The sequence below is a fragment of the Notolabrus celidotus genome, chromosome 21, assembly GCF_009762535.1.
Source record: "Notolabrus celidotus isolate fNotCel1 chromosome 21, fNotCel1.pri, whole genome shotgun sequence".
Lineage (NCBI taxonomy): Eukaryota > Metazoa > Chordata > Actinopteri > Labriformes > Labridae > Notolabrus > Notolabrus celidotus.
In genome coordinates, this window is record NC_048292.1 from 27606684 (window position 1) to 27629921 (window position 23238).

General features: G+C 41.3%; 1 protein-coding gene across 1 annotated transcript in view; it reads right to left on the reverse strand.

Annotated features, from left to right (window-relative positions):
• LOC117805454 (proton myo-inositol cotransporter-like) overlaps positions 1–23238 on the reverse strand; it is a 158126-nt gene that overhangs the window by 74551 nt on the left and 60337 nt on the right. The window contains exon 4 of the mRNA XM_034674185.1: positions 5634–5742. Coding sequence (XP_034530076.1) covers positions 5634–5742 — 109 coding nt within the window. The remainder of the gene's footprint in view (positions 1–5633; positions 5743–23238) is intronic.

Sequence of the window (23238 nt, forward strand, 5' to 3'; positions counted from 1 at the left end):
GCTGACAGAGATAAGTGAGAAGGAAGACCTATTCACAAAGACTGGCAAACACACCAGTCTGAGAGACAGAGGGATGGAAAGAGACACAGCCACAACCAATTTAATTTTTCTCCTCTGCTGTTCAGGCTGTCAGGGACTGGGAAATGGGAATAAATATACAACGAGTGGCACAAAGTCAATAGAGAGACATTCAGTAAGAGAGAGAAACTGGGAGAAATTCAAAACAGATCCAGTGTGCCACAGGTGTTAACTGCTGAAAGTCTTTGCATTCTCACCCTTTCCCCTCATCTCTCTGTCCATTTAACATTAAATCAAGCATACACATCTCCAAACCTGCTGTCACATACTTTCCTGGAGACTCACAAATATTCATGTGAGGCAACACATCACACACGCCACAAAGGCACACGTGTGCAGCCTTTAAGTCCAAAGTCACTCTCAGCCAATTAAAAACGCACATGCACGCACGCACACGTACGCACACACACACAGACACACACACACACACCATCGTACTAGCACACGCTTATCCTATTGCTCTCACCTCCAACAGTTGCTAAGCAACAGCACATATCCCCAGATTGTTTACAGAGCTTGTAATATAGTTCATCTCAAAGGGGAAGTGAGACAAAGACAGATGACACAATCTCCTCAGATGGTGAGATAAAAAGAATAAAAGAAGAAAGGTGGTCCGTCTCTTCACAGGCAAGTGAGCAGTAATGCAATGTGGAGGGTCGGTCCTGAGTGTGTGATGTGCGACAGAGAAGATGAAAGAAATGTTTTGTGATTTAATACTGTGCTGCTAAACCAAATACATCTGTCAGAATCCATCATACTTTGTAAGGGTAAGCCGGTGAGGCAAACATTCAGTGTCATGTATCATTGTTGTTCTGATTAACCTTAAGAGTGAAAGAAATAAAGGACACACCTGAACTTTCCGTTTCAGTGCTAATATGATCCAAGACTCTCCAGTTTGAGCTATGGTTACATTAACTCAACTCAACTCAAACTTTATTTATAGAGCACGTTTAAAACAACCGGAGTTGACCAAAGTGCTGTACAGGACAAAAACAGCACAAATGACAAACACAGCATACAATACAATACTAAAATACAATACTAGAATACGTAAACAGTGCAAATGTATAATAAAATAAGATAGAATGAAATAAATTAAAATTTAATTAAGATTTTGCCAGATGTCCACTCAATGTTGATTAAAAGCCAGGGAGAAGAGGTGTGTCTTAAGAGAGGATTTAAAAATCTCGATTGATCCTGCAGAGCGGATCTGTTGGGGCAGGTTGTTCCAGAGCCGAGGGGCAGCCGCCACAAAGGCTCGCTCACCTTTGGTTTTAAGCCTGGTTTTGGGATTGACCAGTAGCAACTGACCAGATGCTCTCAATGTCCTGGCAGGGACATGATATTGGAGAAGCTCGGTCAGGTACTGGGGGGCCAGGCCATTAAGAGTTTTAAAAACAAACAGTAAAATTTTAAAATCTATTCTAAAAGCAACCGGGAGCCAGTGCAGCGAAGCTGGGACAGGGGATATGTGGTCACGCTTACGTTTTCCAGTGAGGAGACGGGCAGCAGCGTTTTGTACCAGCTGCAGGCGGTGCAATAATGAGTGGTCCAGGCCATAAAACTAACAGAGTCAGGAACCCTCAATGACTCCTGTGTAACTTCAAAAGAAGAAGGCCGAAGTGTTCAGTTAGTGAAAAAGATGTTTTAACTTAATATATCCAATTATATGATTTTTGAATAATGTTGTCAATGTTTTATATTTAATTGATGTTGTACCGAAGTCTCTAAAAGTAGTATGGGTAGAACCTTCAGTTATCAGGCCCCTCTCCTTTGGAATCATCTACCAGTCAGGGTCCGGGAGGCAGACACCCTCTCTACTTTTAAGAGTAGACTTAAAACTTTCAATCAATCAATCAATCAAATCAATCAATCAATCAATCAATCAATCAATCAATCAATCAATCAATCAATCAATCAATCAATCAATCTTTATTTGTATTAGCCAAATCCCAACAAACGTTATCTCAAGACTCTTTTACAAACAGAGCAGGTCTAGACCACTCTATGTCAATATATATCTAATCTATCAGAATATATATCTAAAAAAGAAATGTTCATCAGAGACGACAGCTTGGCCATAATCCTCCTGTCAGCCACCACCTCCACAGGGTCCAGGACTGAGCTGGCCTTCTTCACCAGTGTGTTCAGTCCTGCTCTCCTGTATCCTGTCCGCCCACAGCAGGTTTAATCTGTGGCATTCGTGTCCGGTGTTAGCTCTGTTAGCATGATGCTCCTCTGCCAGTATTCCCTCTGGTGCTGGGTTAGCTCGTCCACCTTATCATAGATAGATCTTACATTCCCCATAACGGTGGGTGGACGGACAGGTCGATGTCGTCTTTTCTTAGCTTGCACCTCAATACCAGCATGTCGTCCTTGCCTCCTTCTCCTCAGCTCGCAGGGAACATGGGGCCTAGTATCGTTTAGCATCAACATGCTACGGGCTGCTAACAGCTGATCTCATATGTAAACAATGTTACCATTGATACACGCAGGATCTCCGGACACACACAGGAACAAAATTAGCAAAAACACCACTGCAGACGTAGACAGTTTGGTGTCCATGGCCAACAAATGAGTCATTAAAAGTCATGACAGGCTCCAAATACAAAGAGAACTAAACTGATATGAAACTTTCCTTTTTGATAAAGCTTATAGTTAGAGCTGGATCAGGCTTGGACCAGCTCTTAAGGCTGATTTATACTTCTGCGTCGCCCTACGCAGCAGTGGCTGACGCGGACATGAGCCCCTCATACTTGTGCGTCGGTGTGTCTGTGTCGCGCAGCAATTCTCCGCCGAAACGCCTGAGGGCAGTGCGGTCTCTCTGATAGCCGGTCGCCTGCTTCCGGTCCCGCTACGATCTCTGTTTCCTTTTCCACAGAGATTCAGAGCGTGTTCTGTTAATCTACAGCTGATACATGTTGCTGTTTATCATACAGACATGATTACATGAAGAATAGAGTGGAGGAGATGAAATACACGGCCGATGTGTGGCCGATGTCCGGGATCCCGGAAGTGCTGTAAATGCGGGAAAGACAAAGCCGTCGAGCGGACCAATCACAGAGCTTGCGGTCCGCGTCGACTCTACGCGTAGTTACATTTTGGAGGAGGTGCACGTCAGCTACGTGCGTAGGCCTCTGCGTAGGTACGGGAGCTACACGGACCTACGGCGTAGGTTACGCCGTCGATTCGACGCAGAAGTATAAATCAGCCTTTAGTTATGCTGCTATAGGCTACAGTCTGATTTATACTTCTGCGTCGAATCGACGGTGTAGCCTACGCTGGGGATCCGCATAGCTCCCGTACCTACGCAGAGGCCTACACACGTAGCTGACGTGCACCTCCTCCAAAGTGTAACTACCCGTAGAATCGATGTGGACCACAAGCTCTGTGATTGGTCCGCTCTGCGGCATTGTATTTCCCACATTTACAGCACTTCTGGGATCCCGGACATCGGCCGCACATCAGCCGTGTATTTGATCTCCTCCTCTCTATTCTTCATGTAATCATGTCTGTATGATAAACAGCAACATGTATCAGCTGTAGATTAACATAACACGCTCTGAATCTCTGTGGAAATAGAAAAAGAGATCGTAGCGGGGCCGGAAGCAGGCGGCCGGCTATCAGAGAGACCACACTGCCCTCGAGTGTTTAGGCGGAGAATTGCTGCGTGACACGGACACATCGACGCACAAGTATGTGGTGCTCATGTCCACGTCAGCCCCTGCTGTGTAGGGGAGACGCAGAAGTATAAATCAGCCTTTAGACTGCCAGGGGAACTGGCACACTGAGATCGTATCTCACCCCTCCCCCCTCACTTACTTGAACTCTCCTTAGTCGTAGTAGTACGACTAGGCACACTGAGATCGTATCTCACCCCTCCCCCCTCACTTACTTGAACTCTCCCTAGTCGTAGTAGTAGTAGTAGCTAAAGCTAATAACCATAGACCTCTCTGGAGTTCCTGAGTCTCGCAGGTTCCCCTGAGTAGCTGCTGTAGATGGAAAGCTGCTGTGGACATTCTACACTCCAGCGGCAACAACTACTACTATCCATCTCATCACTATCCGTCTCATCACTTTCATCTCTCTCTCTCTCTCTCTCTCTCATTCTCCTCTATCCTCTATCCCTCTTTCAAATTAATCCTCTTTCAAAAGAGTTCTGGCACATTTTGCTTCCACTTGTTGACACCATAGACCGCAAGTTGAAGTAAAACCGTCTGTTTCCATTAGCATCATGTTGGTAAACAATGTGGCTTAAACGCTAGTTTCCATTAGCATGCTAATTCGGTTGGCTATGGACATTTTCGTATTGGATCCTGTCCAGCAATATTTGCATATATTAGCATAATTGCCTGCTAACTATATATATACATATATATACATGAAATAATACATATAATACTGTAACAGCTCTACTGTTTGTTAAACATGTTCAGTGTAGATGTTCTTAATTCCTACAGTGTTGACAGTCAGTGAAGGCATCAGGAGAGGTGTAGAGTGTGTGAGCGGGAGAGAGGAGAGACAAGAGGAGAAGTTCTTCATTCATTCAAACATTGATTGTTGTTTTGTTGGTTGGCGTGATCACGGCCGACAGTGACCGGTTTGTAAAGCTCAACGTGTTCACGAATCGGCTCGTCATCCCTACAGCGTCCGGACTGACGCTACAATACATCTACATTTTCTGTAGGACTTACTAAATGTCATTCATTCTTCTGCTTGTCAGAGCCCCCGTGGTGAGAGCTTTTTAGACTCTGATCCGGACTACAGTCCTGAGCAAAGCACCTCATCGGGTCAGAGGGGACAGGCCCGAGGTCGAGCGAGAGGGGCAGTAAATAGAGGCAGGGGAAGCAGAGGCAGGAGACTACCATCAGGACATAAAGATCATTTTAACTAGTATAACAAAAAGTGTATTTAAATCTGATTACCAACCCCAGCTTTAACTTGTAGTCTCTAAGATAATAAGTGCCAGGTTAGGATTTTTGCAACAGGGTCCCATCTCTGTGGCTCCTGCTCATACCCGTATACCCCAACGGTTAATTCTGCATCTAAATGCAGAAACCTTTTTAAAAAATTCAGCTTCAATTGAGTTTGTTGCTGGACATATTAAACAGGAATAAATGGGCTGCATTTTTGGAGGTGCTATTATCTGTCTGTGTATGGCATTACAGACAAAATATCACTTCCTGAATGGAATATGTTGAAAGATTTTGTTCACACATCGACCATGTCTCATTTCTTTTTCTAACAAAAGTAGTTAAAGTAAAGTGCAATGCATTATTGCTGCTATTTCAGGATTTGTAGTTGTTTTCCAGCATTTTGAATGTACTGAAATAAACTAAACAGACTCAAATGTAAGTTCTGAATCTTTGAATCTTGAATCTTTAACTGAAGCAAAGTACAGAAATACAAATAGTAACCTCCCTTGGTCCATTATGCCCTAAAGACGGAGCATTGCAGAACTCTAGACATAAGTTTGTGGCCGTCGCCCTACTAGGACAAAAGTCTAGAACTATAATAGACATTAGAGGAAAAGTTTGTTTGTTTGGCTCACTCACATGACCGTGTTGATTCCTGAAAGCTGCTGGAACATCTGAAGGCCACAGCCCACCACGAGGGCTCGCCGAGTGGGGGGATAGGTCAGCATCCGCCAGATCACAGGGCCATCTGAAGAGAGAAGTGAAGGAACAGCAGGAATTAATTTCAAACTCAGCGTGTCCTCACTGAAAAAACATTCTCAATACTAAAAGAGTTGAAAAAAATCCACCCAGCATGATCAGACTGAGACCCCTGATGCTGCAGAATGCAAGGTTACTCAAAGTCAGCGATGTTTTGAATTCTGGCGTTTTAAAAATGTTCACAATTTAAACCTTTGAAGGAGTTATGAGCTCATTGCCATGTTTTGACTTTGGAACTTTGTGATTCTTCTGCATGAAAAGGAGAGTTGAATAAACACCATGCTAGAAAAAGATGAGTTTGGCACATTCGGACTGCATGCTTCATGAATACACATACCTGCCAACATTGGACTGTGAAAAATAGGGAGATTTTCTGAAGTACCGTAAAATAAGCCTATACCCAGCAACCCCTTCCATATATAACCCCAAACTGCAGATTAATACATTTAATAAACAGATAAGTGGGGCGCTGGTGGCCTAGCGGTCTAAGTGCCCCGCATACACAGTCCTCGTCGCAGGGGTCGCCGGTTCGATTCCCGGCCCGGTTGACCATTTCCTGCATGTCTTCCCCAGCTCTCTGCTCCCCACATTTCCTGTCTCTCTTCAGCTGTCGTATCAAATAAAGGCATGTGATGTAATAATAATAAAAATAAAAAAAATAAAAAATAAAAATAAAAATAAACAGATAAGTTGAATACTTTAAATGTCTCTTAATTTCAGGGTTTGAAGTAAAATATAGAATGAAAACAAACAACATTTAAAAATCCATGTCTTACAAATATGACAAAAAACATCAACATGTTGAAGAGTGAGAGTAGAGTGAGCCACTGCAGTGAGGATTAACACACACATGTTCCAGGTAGAGGGGTTTGTGTTGACACCATATTTTGATGTTAATACCATTATAGTATTATTTCAATGAAGGAGTCTCTGTAACATGAATCTACATCTCTATGTGCTTTTTAAAGTCATTTATCTGGGTCCTTTAAATCTTGTTTTTTACCTACAGCTAAATGTTCTCTGACCTACAGTAACCTCTGCATCCTCAGCCTCTGCTGCTTTCTGCTCTTTATTTAAAGAAGGAAGAGATTTCCTCTGCATCTCCACCTGAGGTTATCAGGTAGAGTTTAGTGATTTAATAACTTCACCTGTGATATTGTGATAGTGACACTGTCAGTTCTCTGTCATCAGATTCACACAGCTCTGAACTATCCTGATGAACTTTAAAGAGGATGCTGTGTTATTGCACGTCACAACTTAAGTTAGCTAGCAAGAACAGGGCTAACCCACTTTAATGAGGGGTGGATCAAATCTTTAAACAGTGCAGAAGTTTGTTGAACTCAGAACAATTTAAAGTCTAATGAACACTTCAGCTACCGGTGTCACAGATCTACCTGTCGCTCAGTGTCTGTGTTTACCTGCTGTCAGAAACCATCTCATGCAGTGTCTTTTGGATCAAACCATCTACAGGGAGAGGAGGGGGGGATGTTTTTTGGGTTTGAATATAAGGCTTAAGTAGAGGACTTCTTTAAAAATGGTTAGAGATTAGAGGAGCCTATTAAAAAAATATAGTATTCAAATTAAATTAAGGTTTAAAGATTCAGATCAGATTGAATGAGCACACAACCCCCCATATAAGTTGAGGGACACTCATTTGATTGACATCAACGTGATATAGGGAGATTATCGGGAGAAATAACAACTCAGGAGTACAACGGGAGAATAAGTTAAAAATAAATGGGGAGTGTTGGCAGGTCTGGAATACAGCCTTTCTCTTCTCACGTCTTTCCAATTAAAGGCTGTTAAATTTAGTTTAGCTTAGCTAAACTCCAGAATTTAATTTCTGGGCAGAAATATAACAGCAAAATAAAATAACAGGTAAAACAAGAAGGATGTGATGTGTTGATACATGAGCTTTGGGTGATAGGTGGACTTCAGAGAGAGCCAAGGCAAGCTGTACCTCTCTCTTTCCAGTTTTTTTAAAGTGATGAGCAGCTGTCTGTTCAATAGTCAAACATGAATGTGGTATTGATAACCACTAGCTTGAGTTGGGGAAAAAAATACTTTATAATATAATATTGCACTGATTCATGGTCGCCAGGTATCAATATTCTTTATAATATAACATAAAGTCTTTGGTACTGGAGAAATACAACCAATCGCTTGTTCAGTCCACTTGGTGTTGCTTTTGATTTTTTTTTTCTGTCGATGACGGCAGAGGTGATGGTCTCAAAGAAGTTGAAGCTGATAAACTAAACATCAATCAATCAATCTTTATTTGTATAGCGCCAAATCCCAACAAACATTATCTCAAGACACTTTTACAAACAGAGCAGGTCTAGACCACTCTATGTTAAATTATTAACAAAGACCACACAAAGACAGGATACGATCCCCTCTTACTGTCAATGTCCATCCTATCTCATCTTAATCCACCATGAGCATTACACTTTGCAGTATTTAGATAGAGTGACAAGGAAAAACTGGTTGGGAAGAGGAGTTGGGAAGAGGGATAGATGAGAGTAAGAGAGAGAGAGAGAGAGAGAGAGAGAGAGAGAGAGAGAGAGAGAGAGAGAGAGAGAGAGAGTGATAGAGAGAGTGATAATAGTGATGAGAGACTGCCTTCCCCATGGAGGCACCAGGGAAAGAAAGTGATAAAGGAAGAAAGCATGGTCTGCATTTGTATTAAATGAGTCCACACATTTGGATTATTTTATCAAGAAATACAGCATGAAAATTCAATACTCAAGAAATACAATGGATATGAAGGTTCATCTCACTAGCCACCATCCAGTGATTGCATAAGTAGCCTCAAATGCTAAATTAATTTGGCTGGAAAACCAGCAAACACTGAACTTGGCAAAACCGTCTCCCAATCCAGTATAACATGAAACAACAAACAATAGAGACACTGGAATCCAGGTATGTGACTCATCAAGATGTCACTGACTCATCAAGAGTCACTAATACAGCCATACCAAAGCTCTACAAATAATTGAAGCTTACCTTTTTGAGAGAGCTTATAGTTAGAGCTGGCTCAGGCTTCAACCAGCTCCTATAATGCTGCTATAGGCTTAGACTGCCAGGGAACTTACACACTGGGATCCTATCTCACCCCTTTCTCTGCCCATCACTTACTTTAGTTCACCCTGTTCCATGTAAGTTACTAACCATAGACCTTTCTGGAGTCCCCGAGCTCCCTTGTCCCAGTTCGTTATTGCAAATGAGAATTGGTTCTCAATTAACTCACCTGGTTAATTAAAGGTTAAATAAAATAAATAAAATAAAATTGTCTCAAAGGTTCCTGTGAGTCACTGCCGTAGACGGCCTGCTGCAATTAATTGATTGAACGTTGAGGAAAGTTTAAATACAATCGTAAGGATTTACTCTGAAGGTTCCAAACAATGAAAAACACACTTTGCCTGCCTATACATATAAACAGTCATCCTCCAGCAAAGCAACCTTGAGACCTTGTGGAAGCATCTCTGCATTCTTTCTGTTCTCTACCTACAAGGGAAACATGGTGATGTATGCTTGCAAAACCACTACCACTCCTCAGGGAATCACTTCCTCCCGAGCTGCTGTGGTTTTACTTTGGTTTTGAGGAGTCAAGCGTCTTAGCGTCTAAGGTTAGAGCCAGACATGCAAACTGATTTGTTGCTGGTTGCAAAAACCAACTCAAATGTCTACAGTTTAGTCTGTCCTAGCACCAGAGAAACACAATCATTTAGCGGTTGCTTTTTGTTTTGTTGGTGCTAATATGGTTGTTTGTGCCAACCACTTTACTTTGGACTGCTTCAACGATGAGGGCCACCTACATAATACTACACACAAAAGGCAGTAGAAAGTAGGAAGTAGGTAGAAGGTTGGAATAACACTCAGCATACACTTAAACACACCACTCAGAGACATGCTGTTGTAAACAGGTTTGCAACCCTTCACATGAACACAGGGGTGTTAGCAACATGACCAACCACAAACATGATTGTTCAGGCTTGTGTCTGTCAGCAGCAGATTGTCATATTTTACAAACTCATCTACACTATATTACCAAAAGTATTCGCTCACCTGCCTTGACTCACATATGAACTTAAGTGCCATCCCATTCCTAACCCATAGGGTTCAATATGATGTCGGTCCACCTTTTGCAGCTATTACAGCTTCAACTCTTCTGGGAAGGCTGTCCACAAGGTTGAGGAGTGTGTTTATAGGAATTTTTGACCATTCTTCCAAAAGCGCATTGGTGAGGTCACACACTGATGTTGGTCGAGAAGGCCTGGCTCTCAGTCTCCGCTCTAATTCATCCCAAAGGTGTTCTAGCGGGTTCAGGTCAGGACTCAGGCCAGTCAAGTTCATCCACACCAGACTCTGTCATGCATGTCTTTATGGACCTTGCTGTGTGCACTGGTGCACAGTCATGTTGGAAGAGGAAGGGGCCCACTCCAAATTGTTCCCACAAGGTTGGGAGCATGGAATTGTCCAAAATGGTTTGGTATCCTGAGGCATTCAAAGTTCCTTTGACTGGAACTAAGGGGCCAAGCCCAGCTCCTGAAAAACAACCCCACACCATAATTCCTCCTCCACCAAATTTCACACTTGGCACAATGCAGTCCGAAATGTACCGTTCTCCTGGCAACCTCCAAACCCAGACTCGTCCATCAGATTGCCAGATGGAAAAGCGTGATTCATCACTCCAGAGAACGCGTCTCCACTGCTCTATGGTACAGTGGCGGCGTGCTTTACACCACTGCATCCGATGCTTTGCATTGCACTTGGTGATGTATGGCTTGGATGCAGCTGCTCGGCCATGGAAACCCATTCCATGAAGCTCTCTGCGTACTGTACTTGGGCTAATCTGAAGGCTACATGAAGTTTGGAGCTCTGTAGCAATTGATTGTGCAGAAAGTCGGCGACCTCTTTGCACTATGCGCCTCAGCATCCGCTGACCCCTCTCCGTCAGTTTACATGGCCTACCACTTCGTGGCTGAGTTGCTGTTGTTCCCAAACTCTTCCATTTTCTTATAATAAAGCTGACAGTTGACTGTGGAATATTTAGGAGCGAGGAAATTTCACGACTGGATTTGTTGCACAGGTGGCATCCTATGACCGTTCCACGCTGGAATTCACTGAGCTCCTGAGAGCGGCCCATTCTTTCACAAATGTTTGTAAAAACAGTCTGCATGCCTAGGTGCTTGATTTTATACACCTGTGGCCAGGCCAAGTGATTAGGACACCTGATTCTGATCATTTGGATGGGTGAGCGAATACTTTTGGTAATATAGTGTATCCCTCTTTCCAACCCCAACTTGGTCGAAGCAGATGGCTGTCTAACATGAGTCTGGTTCTGCTCAAGGTTTCTGCCTGTTAAAGGAAGTTTGTCCTTGCTGCTGTAACTAGCTAAATACTGAGAGGTGCTCTGATTGATTGATTGACTGATGATTGATTGAAAATCAACAAGCACATCATTTTGACTAAAATCCACGCCACTGGGTTTGCAAAATGAAGGAAGAACAAGAAGGTGGAACAATGCAGAGTATCAAAGTAAGACTTTTGATGCCACTTTCCCATCATTATTGCATGTTAGATCTGAATAAAATCACTCCTGTTTATTCCCTGAAACAAATGTTCTGCTCATACTTATTCTTGTGGCAAATGTGACAATTTTAGACGTGATGTTTCAGCTGCTACCCCAACAGCTGAAATATTAAGGAGATGATAAAAATTAACATGAAAACATATTTCAGAGCAAAAAGCATGCATAATTTAAAGTGCAACAACTCAAAGCCTACATTGGGAAGTTGTTGGAAGTATAATGTCAGGAAAAGCACAATCAATAATTTTATTTAATATTTTTCACATGTGACTGAGGCCAATAGAGGCAGATAAAGTGTCCTACTGATCTCTTTCCCTCCTCACCTTACGATCAATGCAGAGCTCCACAATCAAGCAGATTGATGATTCAGTAGGCACACGTTTCTGCAAATTTTTCAGCTCTGGGTTTGGTCTGCACCAACCCTCCTCAGGCAACCAATCAGTGCCTCATTACCATAGCATCCCCACCCACTCAGGCCGCTGATCTTTCACCGAGGCTGGATTTGTGATGACTTTTGTGACTGGATTGAAAACCTTGTCTAAAAGACAACTATCAATTAATCAATCAGACTTTATTTATAAAGCGCTTTTCATAAAATGACATTATAACACAAAGTGCTGTACAAGAAAAACAACTTCAAATAGAATAAATTAAGAAAAAGATCCCAGCCAAAGTAAAATACATTTCTAAGATAATAAAGACTAAAATATTAAACCATTAAAAGAAAATAAGATGTGAGACTTAAAATAAAAAAATAAGTAAATAAAAAAATAAAGTAAAATAAAATTGACTAAATTTGAAATAGATAATAAATAAATAAATAAATAAATAGATAAAACTGTTAAGAATAAAAATAAAACTTAGTTAAAAGCAAGACTAAAAAGGTAGGTCTTGAGTTTGCCTTTAAAAGTATTTATGCTCTGGGCAGCCGTCAGATCCTCAGGCAGGGTGTTCCACAGGCGTGGGCCGTGATAATAAAAAGCTGCCTCACCGTGGGTCTTTGTTCTTACGTTTGGTACAATTAAAAGTCCGCTACCTGAAGACCTGAGGGCTCTCACTGGCTCATATGGTTAAAGCAAATCTGATAAATAAGAAGGGCCAAGACCATTAAGAGATTTAAAAACCAATAGAATAATCTTAAAATCTATTCTAAAAGATACTGTAAGCCAACGCAGAGAATTTAAAATTGGTGTGATGTGGGCCCTCTTTATGGTCTTTGTCAGCATTCTAGCTGCTGAGTTCTGGAGCAGCTGAAGCTGAGAAATGTTCTTTTTGGGGAGACCAGAAAGAAGAGCATTACAATAATCAATTCTACAGGTTATAAAAGCATGAACTAGTGTCTCTGCATTGCCTTGAGAGAGAAACTGACGCACTTTAGAAATGTTTTTTAGGTGATAAAAAGCCTTTTTTGTTATTTCTCTAATGTGTGGCTCAAAACTGAGGTGTGAGTCAAAGATCACACCCAGGTTCTTTACCTGCTCACATGGTTTTAGAGCCAGTGCTTGGAGTTTGGTGTTCAGTTTCTCTCTCTGAGGTCCAGTACCAATGACTAAAACCTGAGATTTGTCCTGGTTGAGCTGTAAAAAGTTATCTGCCATCCATGACTTAATATCTAAAATACAGTTAAAAAGTGTGTCAATTGTTCCTGGGTCATCAGGAGACACGGCCATATAGAGCTGTGTATCATCTGCATAGCTATGAAAGTTGATGCCGTGCCTCCTGATGATACTTCCGAGGGGTAACAAGTCAGCACACACAGACAAGCAAGTCCTTTGGAACTAGAACATGTTACTGTACACTATGTTATATTATTTATAAAGACCCAATATCAAGACAAGATCCAGTCCCATCTTACAGCCAGGACTCTGCCTTATCACATCTTAATCCACCATGAGCAGAGCACTTTGCAGCATTTAGTAAGTTACAGCAGCAAGGAAAAACTTCATTTTAACAGGCAGAAACCTCCAGCAGAACCAGACTGATGTTAGGCAGCCATCTGCTTCGACCAAGTTGGGTTGGAAAGAGGGATAACACTATATGTTACCTTAACTTGTGATATGTGGACATAACAGGCAGTGGATTCTATGTGACAACAACAGCTCATTGTGTAACAGATGATTGACAGCTGCTGTCTCCCGACAGACATTAGATGCTGACTTAAGGTTTTACAGTCCCTCTTGGCTTGGCAACAGAACCAGACTGTGATCTCCAGCACACACAGACGAGCAAGTCCTTTGGAAATAGAAGTCTTAACAGGATGGGAGAGCGGCTGGACAAGCATGTAGAGGTTGGATAAGGAGTGGAGACGCAGCGCAAATAAGGCACAACAAACAAGCCTGAACACACACACAAACACACACTAGGTAACCCGAGTAGTAGGTATTTCAGTGTGCCAGGACACACAAGTTACTGTGCAAACACAAGCACAAAGAAACATATCATAAACAAAGACACATGAGTCTGCACATGCGACATGACACACAGGCAGGCTGGTTATTTGGGAGCAGCTGTGTGTGGGAGGACTCTGGACCAGTGAACAACTCATCTCGCTGTTTGAAAAAGCAGATCAGACTTTGTAAAGGAAGCCCCCGCTGACACACAGACACACCAAATTCTTACTTTTGATGATAAACTTCTTAGAAAGACATGATAATCTTTTATTCCTGTGGAGTCTGCTTTTAGTCGTTCACTTATTTGGCCGCATATTCACAGCTATAGCCACAAATTGTTCTTTCAAAATGATGAGTAGCACAGCGTACAATTCTCAAGCAGTCAAATAAACAAGTACTTGTTTGTGAAGTAGAGTTAATGCAGTTCATTTTAAATTGTAAAGAAATTCCATGACTGATGGCTGTGACCTGATATTCCTCAAATATCTGTTACATTCAATAAATAAAACACAAGCTTCTACTTTCATCCAAAGACAGGCATTTTTTCTCAGTGTGTTTTCTCATAGAGTGATGTAGCCGACTGGTTTCTGAAGAGGCATCATGAAGCCAAACAGTGATGGCATATTGGAGTTATTGCCTCACATCACAAACAGTTTCCCGTCGCTGAAATTAGGGCTGGGCAATAATTCAATGAGAATAATTATTGTGATGTAATTTTTTTAAAGGTGACATATCACGCTTTTTTCATCAATATATATTGGTCTAAGAGGTCCCCAAAACATGTCTTTAAAGTTTATGCTCAAAAAAACACTTTGAAATCAGATTTTGGTCTGCCTGAAAAACCCTCTTCTTCAGTCCTCCTCAGAACACTCTGTTTTCTCTCTGACCACGCCCCCTCAGGAAGTGGATGTGCCCTCGGCTCTCCAGCACGTTGATCTAATGTTTACATGTTGGCTGAATATACACGGCTGCTCAGAGATCGCGTTACTTCAACCCTCTGAATCTGATCCAGAATCTGATCCTGACGGAGAGGTGCCTGTAGCAGGACCTTTCTGAAGGATTGGTCACAGATTTAGTGTTTCTTGTTGTTTTATTTATCAGTATGTCGACGTGTGTCTTGGTACACAGGTACGAACATGTAGCTATGTGGCTATGCTAACTAGCGCTAGCACTTATCCATGATAAATAAAAATCATCCACTAGATCTTCAAATCTGCAGACGTGGGGAGTAAAACCGACCTTTGTGTTTATTAAGACAGCCTACAACTAGCATGCCTCCCTCCTAAGCTCCTTGTTAGCACACATGTGTGCAGGTAATGAAAAACGGAGGGGGGATTCAGTATTATTTTATACAGTCTATGGGCTGAACAAGCTCCGAGCTCCGACTCCGTGACAGACCGGATATTGTTGTTACGTAACAAAAACACTGAAGTCTGAAACGGCTGGTTTCACACACATTTACAGAAAGGTGGAGAAATCAGAACAGGGGCAGAATGGATTTTTTTCATTCTCGGGGGGTTTGTAGACATGCCAGGGACACATATTTCAGGTAGAGAACCATTAAAAAGTCGATTTTGCATGATATGTCACCTTTAAATATAAATATAACAAATGTTCGATACAATTTTGATATGTATAAACCTGTAATTACACCCACCCAAACATTGGAAAGGGAGAGGGTGCTAATGTGCCTTAGATGCAAATTGCCACCTAATGTTAGACAGAAGAAGAAGACGGCATTGAACAGCCAATCATGTCGCAAGGTTAGAGGTAGGCAGGCTTAAAGATGTTTGGAGCCGATTGTAAACACAGCTGAAGCGAGCGACAGCGACTCTGAAGAAAACTCCAAACCTAGCAGCTCAAAGCAGAGTCGTTAGTCTGACACTGTGTCGACTCTGTGTTAACTATTAACTTCATACACTTCATTAAATATACTTTCAGGATGTGGGTAAAGGAAGAGCACAGAGACAACTTCTGATAATTATTGATATCGACTGATATGAAACAATTTATCGTGATAACATCTTTTTCAATATCGCCCAGCTCTAGCTGAAATCCCTCCCTAATTATGTATAATTCCTAGCCATTATAGAAGATGGGTAACTTGGACACCCCCCCCCCCCCCCCCCCCCCCCCCCACAAACCTTTGTTATGAATAATATAATGAAGTTTTACTTCATTTCTGAACACCTCAGGTTATTGCTTGACTTTGCCACAAAGTGTTGTCAAATAAATTCCATACCATACTCACAATTTGCACACCACCCGCCCGCTTAACCACCATGGGGTCCAGAGTCTTCAGCCGGTCTGCCCATGTAGGCAATATTATGCCCTCCAAACTGGCTAAATACAGCATACAAATCTGGGCTTCACTTCATAAAAAGGAAAAAAATTGAATTTAAAATAAATTAACAAAAATCTATGTCATGTAAAACTATTGTATTTATATGTAGGTCTTTCCAATGTACATTAAAAAAAGTTTCATCATACAATTGGTTAATGAGAGTCTATATAACACCAGAGAAGCTCCACAAATTTAATTACAACATCCCAGACCTATGTAACAGGTGTGGGAACGACAAAGGTACATTTTACCATTGCATATGGAAATGTCCAAAGATAAAGGAGTTTTGGGATGAAGTCGGACGTGTAATGCAGGAGTTTTTATCTTTTCAATTAGCTGTAGAACCAAAGTTTGTTCTTCTTGGTATCTACCCAAAAGGACATAATATGACCCGAAGGCAACGAGTCTTTGTAGACCTCTGCATATACAGGCTAAAAGAACAACAGCATTAACATGGAAAAACAGTGGTAGGCCGAGTATTACACGGTGGTTAAATGAAATGTCTTTGTGCTTGTTACGGGTGTGAGGGTGAACCCAAAAGCAGCACACTGGAGCCCGGAGGAAACAGCAGGTAACAAGTCTTTGTAGGTCTTTACTAACCCGGTCACACAATGTCTGTTGAGATGCTGGTTTCGCTGTGTGGAGGATCAGGCTGGAAACAGACGAGGAGCAGGCAAATCTCTTGGTCGGGGACAGAAGGCTGAGGTAGTTACCAGGGCAGAAACGAGGAAGGAAGGTCGGGGACAGGCAGGGTCGAAACCGGGAGATCAGTCCGAGGATAAGTGCTGGAGAGTCTTGCATTTGCAGTGAGAGGAATCTGGCACTGAGTGAGCTGAGACCGGGACTTAAATACTGGCAGCAGGTAATGAGAAACAGGTGATTTGTGTTGGCTTAATGAGGAGAGTGTGGTTCAGGTAAACGAAGGGGAGTGGAAATGTAGTGGGCTGAGAGGCTGAGCAGGTGTGGCAGGTGATAACTGTGACAGTGCTTGGCTCTGGAAAAGATAACATATACACTTAAGGACAAACAAGAGTTATTTGACGGTGTCTGGGGCCTTTTTATTATTTTTCTTCAAGATAAGGATTTGTCACACATATTGAACTAGGCTGGGAAAGAGTTGGAAATGTCTGTAATATTGGTCCTTTTTGCAGAAACTGTTTTCAGACAGAATATTTGTGATAAACAAATCATCTATGGCAATGTACTCCCTTTGGTTATCTTTTGTTTATACAGACAATAATAATGTTGTAACATTTTGTAATTACGTTTTTTTTTAAATTTTTTTTTTGTTTGTTTGTTTTTATTTTATATATGCGTATATATATGTGCATGTGTATGTATATATCATTTTTATTATTTTTTTCCTATGAATTTCTTTAATTGTAATTGTGTGTCTTTGGAAATGTTTAAAAAACTCAATAAACATATTGTTTAAAAAAAAAAGTTTCATCATGAATTTTTATGAAAAAGAATGAGTTATCCTCATTGAACCATGATCTGTGAGAGGCTAAGAAGACCATTGCACTGAAATGGTTAGTAATGGAGTTAATAATGAGATATAAACACTTTTGGATAATTAAACATGCCCCGGGTCAAATTGACCCAGGACCAATATTGCTGTGACCGAGAAACGAGCATAACAGGATGGTTAATCCACCATGAGCATTACACCTCACAGTATTTAGCTAGTTACAGCGGAGAGGAAAAACTTCCTTTTAACAGGCAGAAACCTCCAGCAGGACCAGACTCATGTTAGCCAGCCATCTGCCTCGACCAAGTTGGGAATAGTATTGAGGCTCGGAATTTCTTCCTGTGTTTACCAACTTGGGACTAGAATTTGAAATATGTGGCATTTCTTATGTAGGGCACATGCAACAAAAGACACTAATCATGGTGCAAAATGTAGTATAAAAAATGTCAGAGATTAAGGGTTATGATATCCTTATGAGGGGCACTCACTCTTACTCCTTTTTCAGTTCTGTGGGCAAATCATCCCAGAGCAGTCAGGTGTGTATGTGGCTTATTGGTCTTGATTGAGGCCAAGTGTGGGTAGTTTATATATACCAGTGAGTAGGGATGACCACAATTAATCGATTATTGATTAATTGATTGTTAAGAAATTACTGGAAACACGTATTTTTGTTATCAATTTTCCGTCACGTGGAACAAACATCATGTGGTCTCATATTACACTCATCTATCAGGGAGGTGTTTTAAGTTTAAAGCATGTTTCGATGTGAATCAGCTGTTAAAGGTGTTGCGCACAGCGGAGACGCTCAGCTGGCGGCTGCGGCTGTGCGTCAGGTCTCCACGTGCGCTTTTTAAGGATCAATACAAAACTGCTGCCAACAACAACACGGACACAAAGGTTGACAGCTTTAAACAGGATATTTCCCACTTTTGGATACGAAGGCAACAGACAAATTCTGGTACGCTTTGTTTACAGAGCAGCAACATCAGAGCCGTCTGGGCTTTTCTCCAACGGGACTGATTCTGACCCGGTTGTGCTCCCGGCTGACACCTGACCGAATACACATGTTTATTTTTCTCAATAAGAACGAGTAAACAGAAAACTGGACACTCTGAGTCTGAAGTACTTTTCTGTTAGTATTATGAGCCTTCACTTTATAAGACTATGTCCGTGGAGAATATTTTAATGAGCCTGATTGTTGATAATCAGCGTGTCAAACGTGTGCCCTTATTCAATCCCGTCAGTTAGATGCATTTTGTTGCTGTAGAAAATACAATTTAGGGGGAAAACAACCTATTTGGCATTGTTTTTGACGTAAGAATAATAATGTTTTTTCTTATCAATTAATCGAGAATTGATCGTGAACATTTCCAAAAATTTATCATGGAAAATACTTAAAATGTACATCCTTACCAGTGAGTGTCAGTGCTCTGTGAGGACTCATCGGCTGTTTTCAAAACTGCCTGCTATACTAGCAGTAAGTACTGATTTGGCCAAAATTCAGTATGTAGTATGTGAACAAGAGCGAAATCTGCAGTATTCCAAAACTCCCCAGATGTTATACTGATTCAGGAAAATTTCTCAGTCTGCATCGGACCAGTCTCCCAAACGTACTGTTTCCAGTAATGCACAGCGCTAACGTTATGCTTTTTCTTCTTTCTTCTTTCTTGGCGGTGGGCACTCCATTTTTATGTGCTGTGAAAACTGTTGAATTCCATATAAACCACTTCTTTCTGAAAACACACAGTCTCATCTTCAGAGATAGTTAGAGGTTCCCACTGTGTGTTTGAGCAATCAAAGTGTGTCTATGGTACAGTCGTTTGTGTTCGCTGGACCTATTTCTCGCCCAAGCATTTCCTGTTCGCCCTTTAAAGCCCCTTGCACCATCATTGTGTTTACTAAGGAGTTTTCCCAGGGTCTCCCTGAGAGTTTGCTTTCTGGTCAGCGGCTCGGCAGCAGTGGTTTAGTTTGCCTTGCCCCAGTTTTGCTTTGATTGTTTCTTGCTCATGGTTATTGTCTTTCCCCCCTTTCCCTCTTATCGTTTACGATATTAGTGGTTATTCCTTTGGGATAACTTTCAGAACCCCCCTTCCCTCCCAGTCTGCAATTATGTACCACTCCTCTGCATCCTGACAATCCTGGCCTATGCTGCAGAGTTTTAACATGTATGTTTTTTGGTATATTACTATTCAGAATTAAGGTTCAGTGAAATGTGTCCTTTATCCTACTTTTAACTACAAAAAATATGTATTTTAAATTGTTTAAATGTAATTAATATGAGCTTTTTAAAGGAGCCAGATGTGCTCCCTTATAATTTCCTTGAGCAGTTCAGTTCCATCTTTTAAAGTCAAGGGGCATGATCTACTAAGATCCCAAATAACGAGCACTAATTTGCGTGTGCAAATAATAATTTTGCACGTGTTATTTCTGGGCGTGTTGCGGGTGATCTACTAAGACTGCGTGCGCAAATGATAACGAGTGCAAAAGTGGTGTGGACCGCCCTATTTTAATGAGGATTTTGCGTGTGCTATCGGCTGTCACCATGGAGAGTTTGAGAGAACAGAGTGGTCTTAAGCGATAAATGAAGTTTGAAGACATGGAGTTGGAGGTCTTTGTGGAGGAGGGAAATAAACACATCGGTGAACTCCAGCAGAGACATCTCAGCGTTAGAAATGCGATTTGGGAGGCCATCTGTGAAAAGGTGAATGATGTGAGAAAAAACAGAAGATCTGCCCATGAAATAAACACATCTACTCTACTCCAAAACGCAATCAGTGTTTTGATGGAGTTTAGAGAGCGATTTGATGAGGCTTAGTCTGACACTCTTGCTCTAGAAAAGTTAGGCGTCACTTGGATGAAGACAGTCGCCTCACTGTCCCAGGGAGCAACTTTCGGGTGAACGTTTTCAATGCCTGATATCATCATCCAGCAACTGTCCCAAAGATTCACCAGCTTAAATGGAACTGGGAACATGTTTGAGTCAATTCACCCCAACACACTGCTGCAAGCACGAGATGAGGAGTTACGCAGAGCTGCCTGGCGCAGCTCAGTGAGCGCTCATTCTCCAAGTTAAAACTAACTAAAAACCCCTTGATGAGCACGATGGGACAGGATAGACTGAGTGGACATGTCATGTTATTTATTGAGAATGACAGATCAAAGAAAATGGACATACAGTGCATCGTGGACAAGTCCGCGGAGCTTAAGGCTCGTCCAAACAGTGGTGAGTAGGCCGAGTACTTCATATTGATTTTTTGTTTGTATGTGAAGATGTGGGCCGCTGTGCCAATTTGACTAAACGGTATATCTGTTGATACAGTGACCTACTGTGCTCTCATTATATGAACAAGTTAAAGTGGGTGTCAGAATGATGCGGTCGCTATCCGTGGTGCTGAACTGCTTTGAATTTGTGTTGTTTTATTATTATTATTTTGTTCTCTTGGTTTGATTGACTAAAACATTTAGTAATGCTTGTAAGCCCAGCTTTTGCGGGCATGTTGTAAAGCGATGTTATGATGAGCGTTACAGTGACCGCAGCCATGTGTGCGAGTTTGCACCTGCCTTTCAAACGTGCTAAATATAGACGCAAATACAGCGCTCGCTATCTGCTTCAGGTTTGATAAATCACATTGCGTGTGCTAAATGATTACATTTGCATCTCCTCCTCCCAGTATTTTGGGCGTCCTGATGATCTACATGTATTCTGCATATTCATGAAGGCAAACACGCTAAATGATTTGCGAGTGATATTTTGCTCATTTGACAGACGCAATCCTCGGTGCTCCCGGTTAGTACGTCAGCTTTGCGCGCGCTATCAAGTTTGCACGTGTTTTTATACACGCAAACCTTTAGTAGATCGGGCCCAAGGTGTATTGTGAAGAAGAGCTAACCTAGAAACAGTAAAGACAAAGTAATCTGTTTATCGAGTGAGCTATTTCCATGTCCCTAACCTGGTGAAATGTGATAGGTTGCTCCTAGAGATCAGAGTAGAGCAGTGTTACTTGATAATCCAATGGGACGCCACAATTCAAGAATTCATGGGCTGAAGTCAGCTATCAAGAGAGTGAGGATCTGATACCTGTCTGAAGAGTTAAAACACACACACACACACACACACACACACACACACACACACACACACACACACACACACCGTGCATTATCTCATATAAACAACTATCTATTCCCCTATTCCTCTCTTTTGTATAATAGCATAACAGTAATAACAGTACATACAGCTGAATTAAAAAAAAACTCACAAGCTCACAAAACACAGAGCTTCATTTCCTCAGCTGAACACCACCCAGCTGTAATTTAATCAGGGGGATATTGAAAAAGAAGGATGTTGATAAAAAAGGAAGAAAATAAGCAAAAGGCTACAGGAAGTCCCAAACACAGAGATGAATCTAGAAGCACTACAGTAACAGTGCACTTCAATATTCCATACTTTACGTTCTTAACCACTTTGCTTCATATATTTCGGTATTTGAGTCAGTTAACTGGAATATCATTATTCCCAAAATTGTCCCTGAGATGTGTAATATAACTCGACTTTGGCTTCGGCTTAGATGTTAAAAATACAATACTTTCAATTGGACCTCTAAATTCATCAGTTGCCCAAAACAGCTTAGATCTTGATTTTGTGGACTGCAGTACAAGAAACTCTGTCACATTGGGTAAAACCAAAATGGAGGACCCAAGTGCAGATAATACTAATAAACCATTCAATAAAAAAGTCAGTAGGACACTAGGAGAGGATGATGATGATCTGACCAAGACAGGAGAAAACATAAGGAGTATATACGCACACTGGGTAATGATCAAAGAGGCACAGGTGTAGACAATGAGGGCAGGCACACATTCACAAAGGAGGGAAAACACAGGAAGTAAAACTAGATTCAGAACATTCAGATTCTGGAAACACTAAACTACACAATTAAAAAAGTATTTAAAAAAACACTGAAAACCAACTCAAGAACAAGACTACAGGAAATCACACAGGAAGTGCAAAGAAACAAGGGTATTGATCAAAAATTATCAAGAAATTATAACAAAGCAGCACGAGACAAAGACAGACAGAAAACACAACTACAAAACAAAATGATAAAACGACATGGAGCACAAGAACACAAAGGTAAGAAATAATAATACAAGACATGATCACTAATAAACACCATGAGAAAGACAAAATTATCAATCAACCAATCAATCTTCATTTATAAATCACAACAAACGCTATCTCTAGACGCTTTTTACAAACATAGCTGGTCAAGACCCAATATCAAGACCGGATAAGATCCAGTCCCCTCTTACTGACAGGACTTTTTTTTTTTTAGTAATCAAAATCTCTTTTATTTATGCAACAATTTATTCTCCTAGGCTGCTGAGCTTTATACATGTGGAGATAAGAAAAATCTGTAGCTACACTTTACAGCTGTCTCTCATAGGATAAACATCATGACAACATCTATGCCAGAGTGTCACAGTAACACAAGTCTCTGCACCTATAATAAATTGTGGACAGCTGTGCTTCTCACTGGACATCATTTTCAAGAATTATTTATGCTGTCTGTAGGGTTACACAGCAGAGCTGACACTGCTGGTTGATACAGTTAATTTTGGCCCTTTACATTGACAATTATTTCCTCTAATATTTGCCCCAATGATGAAACAATTAGACACGTCAT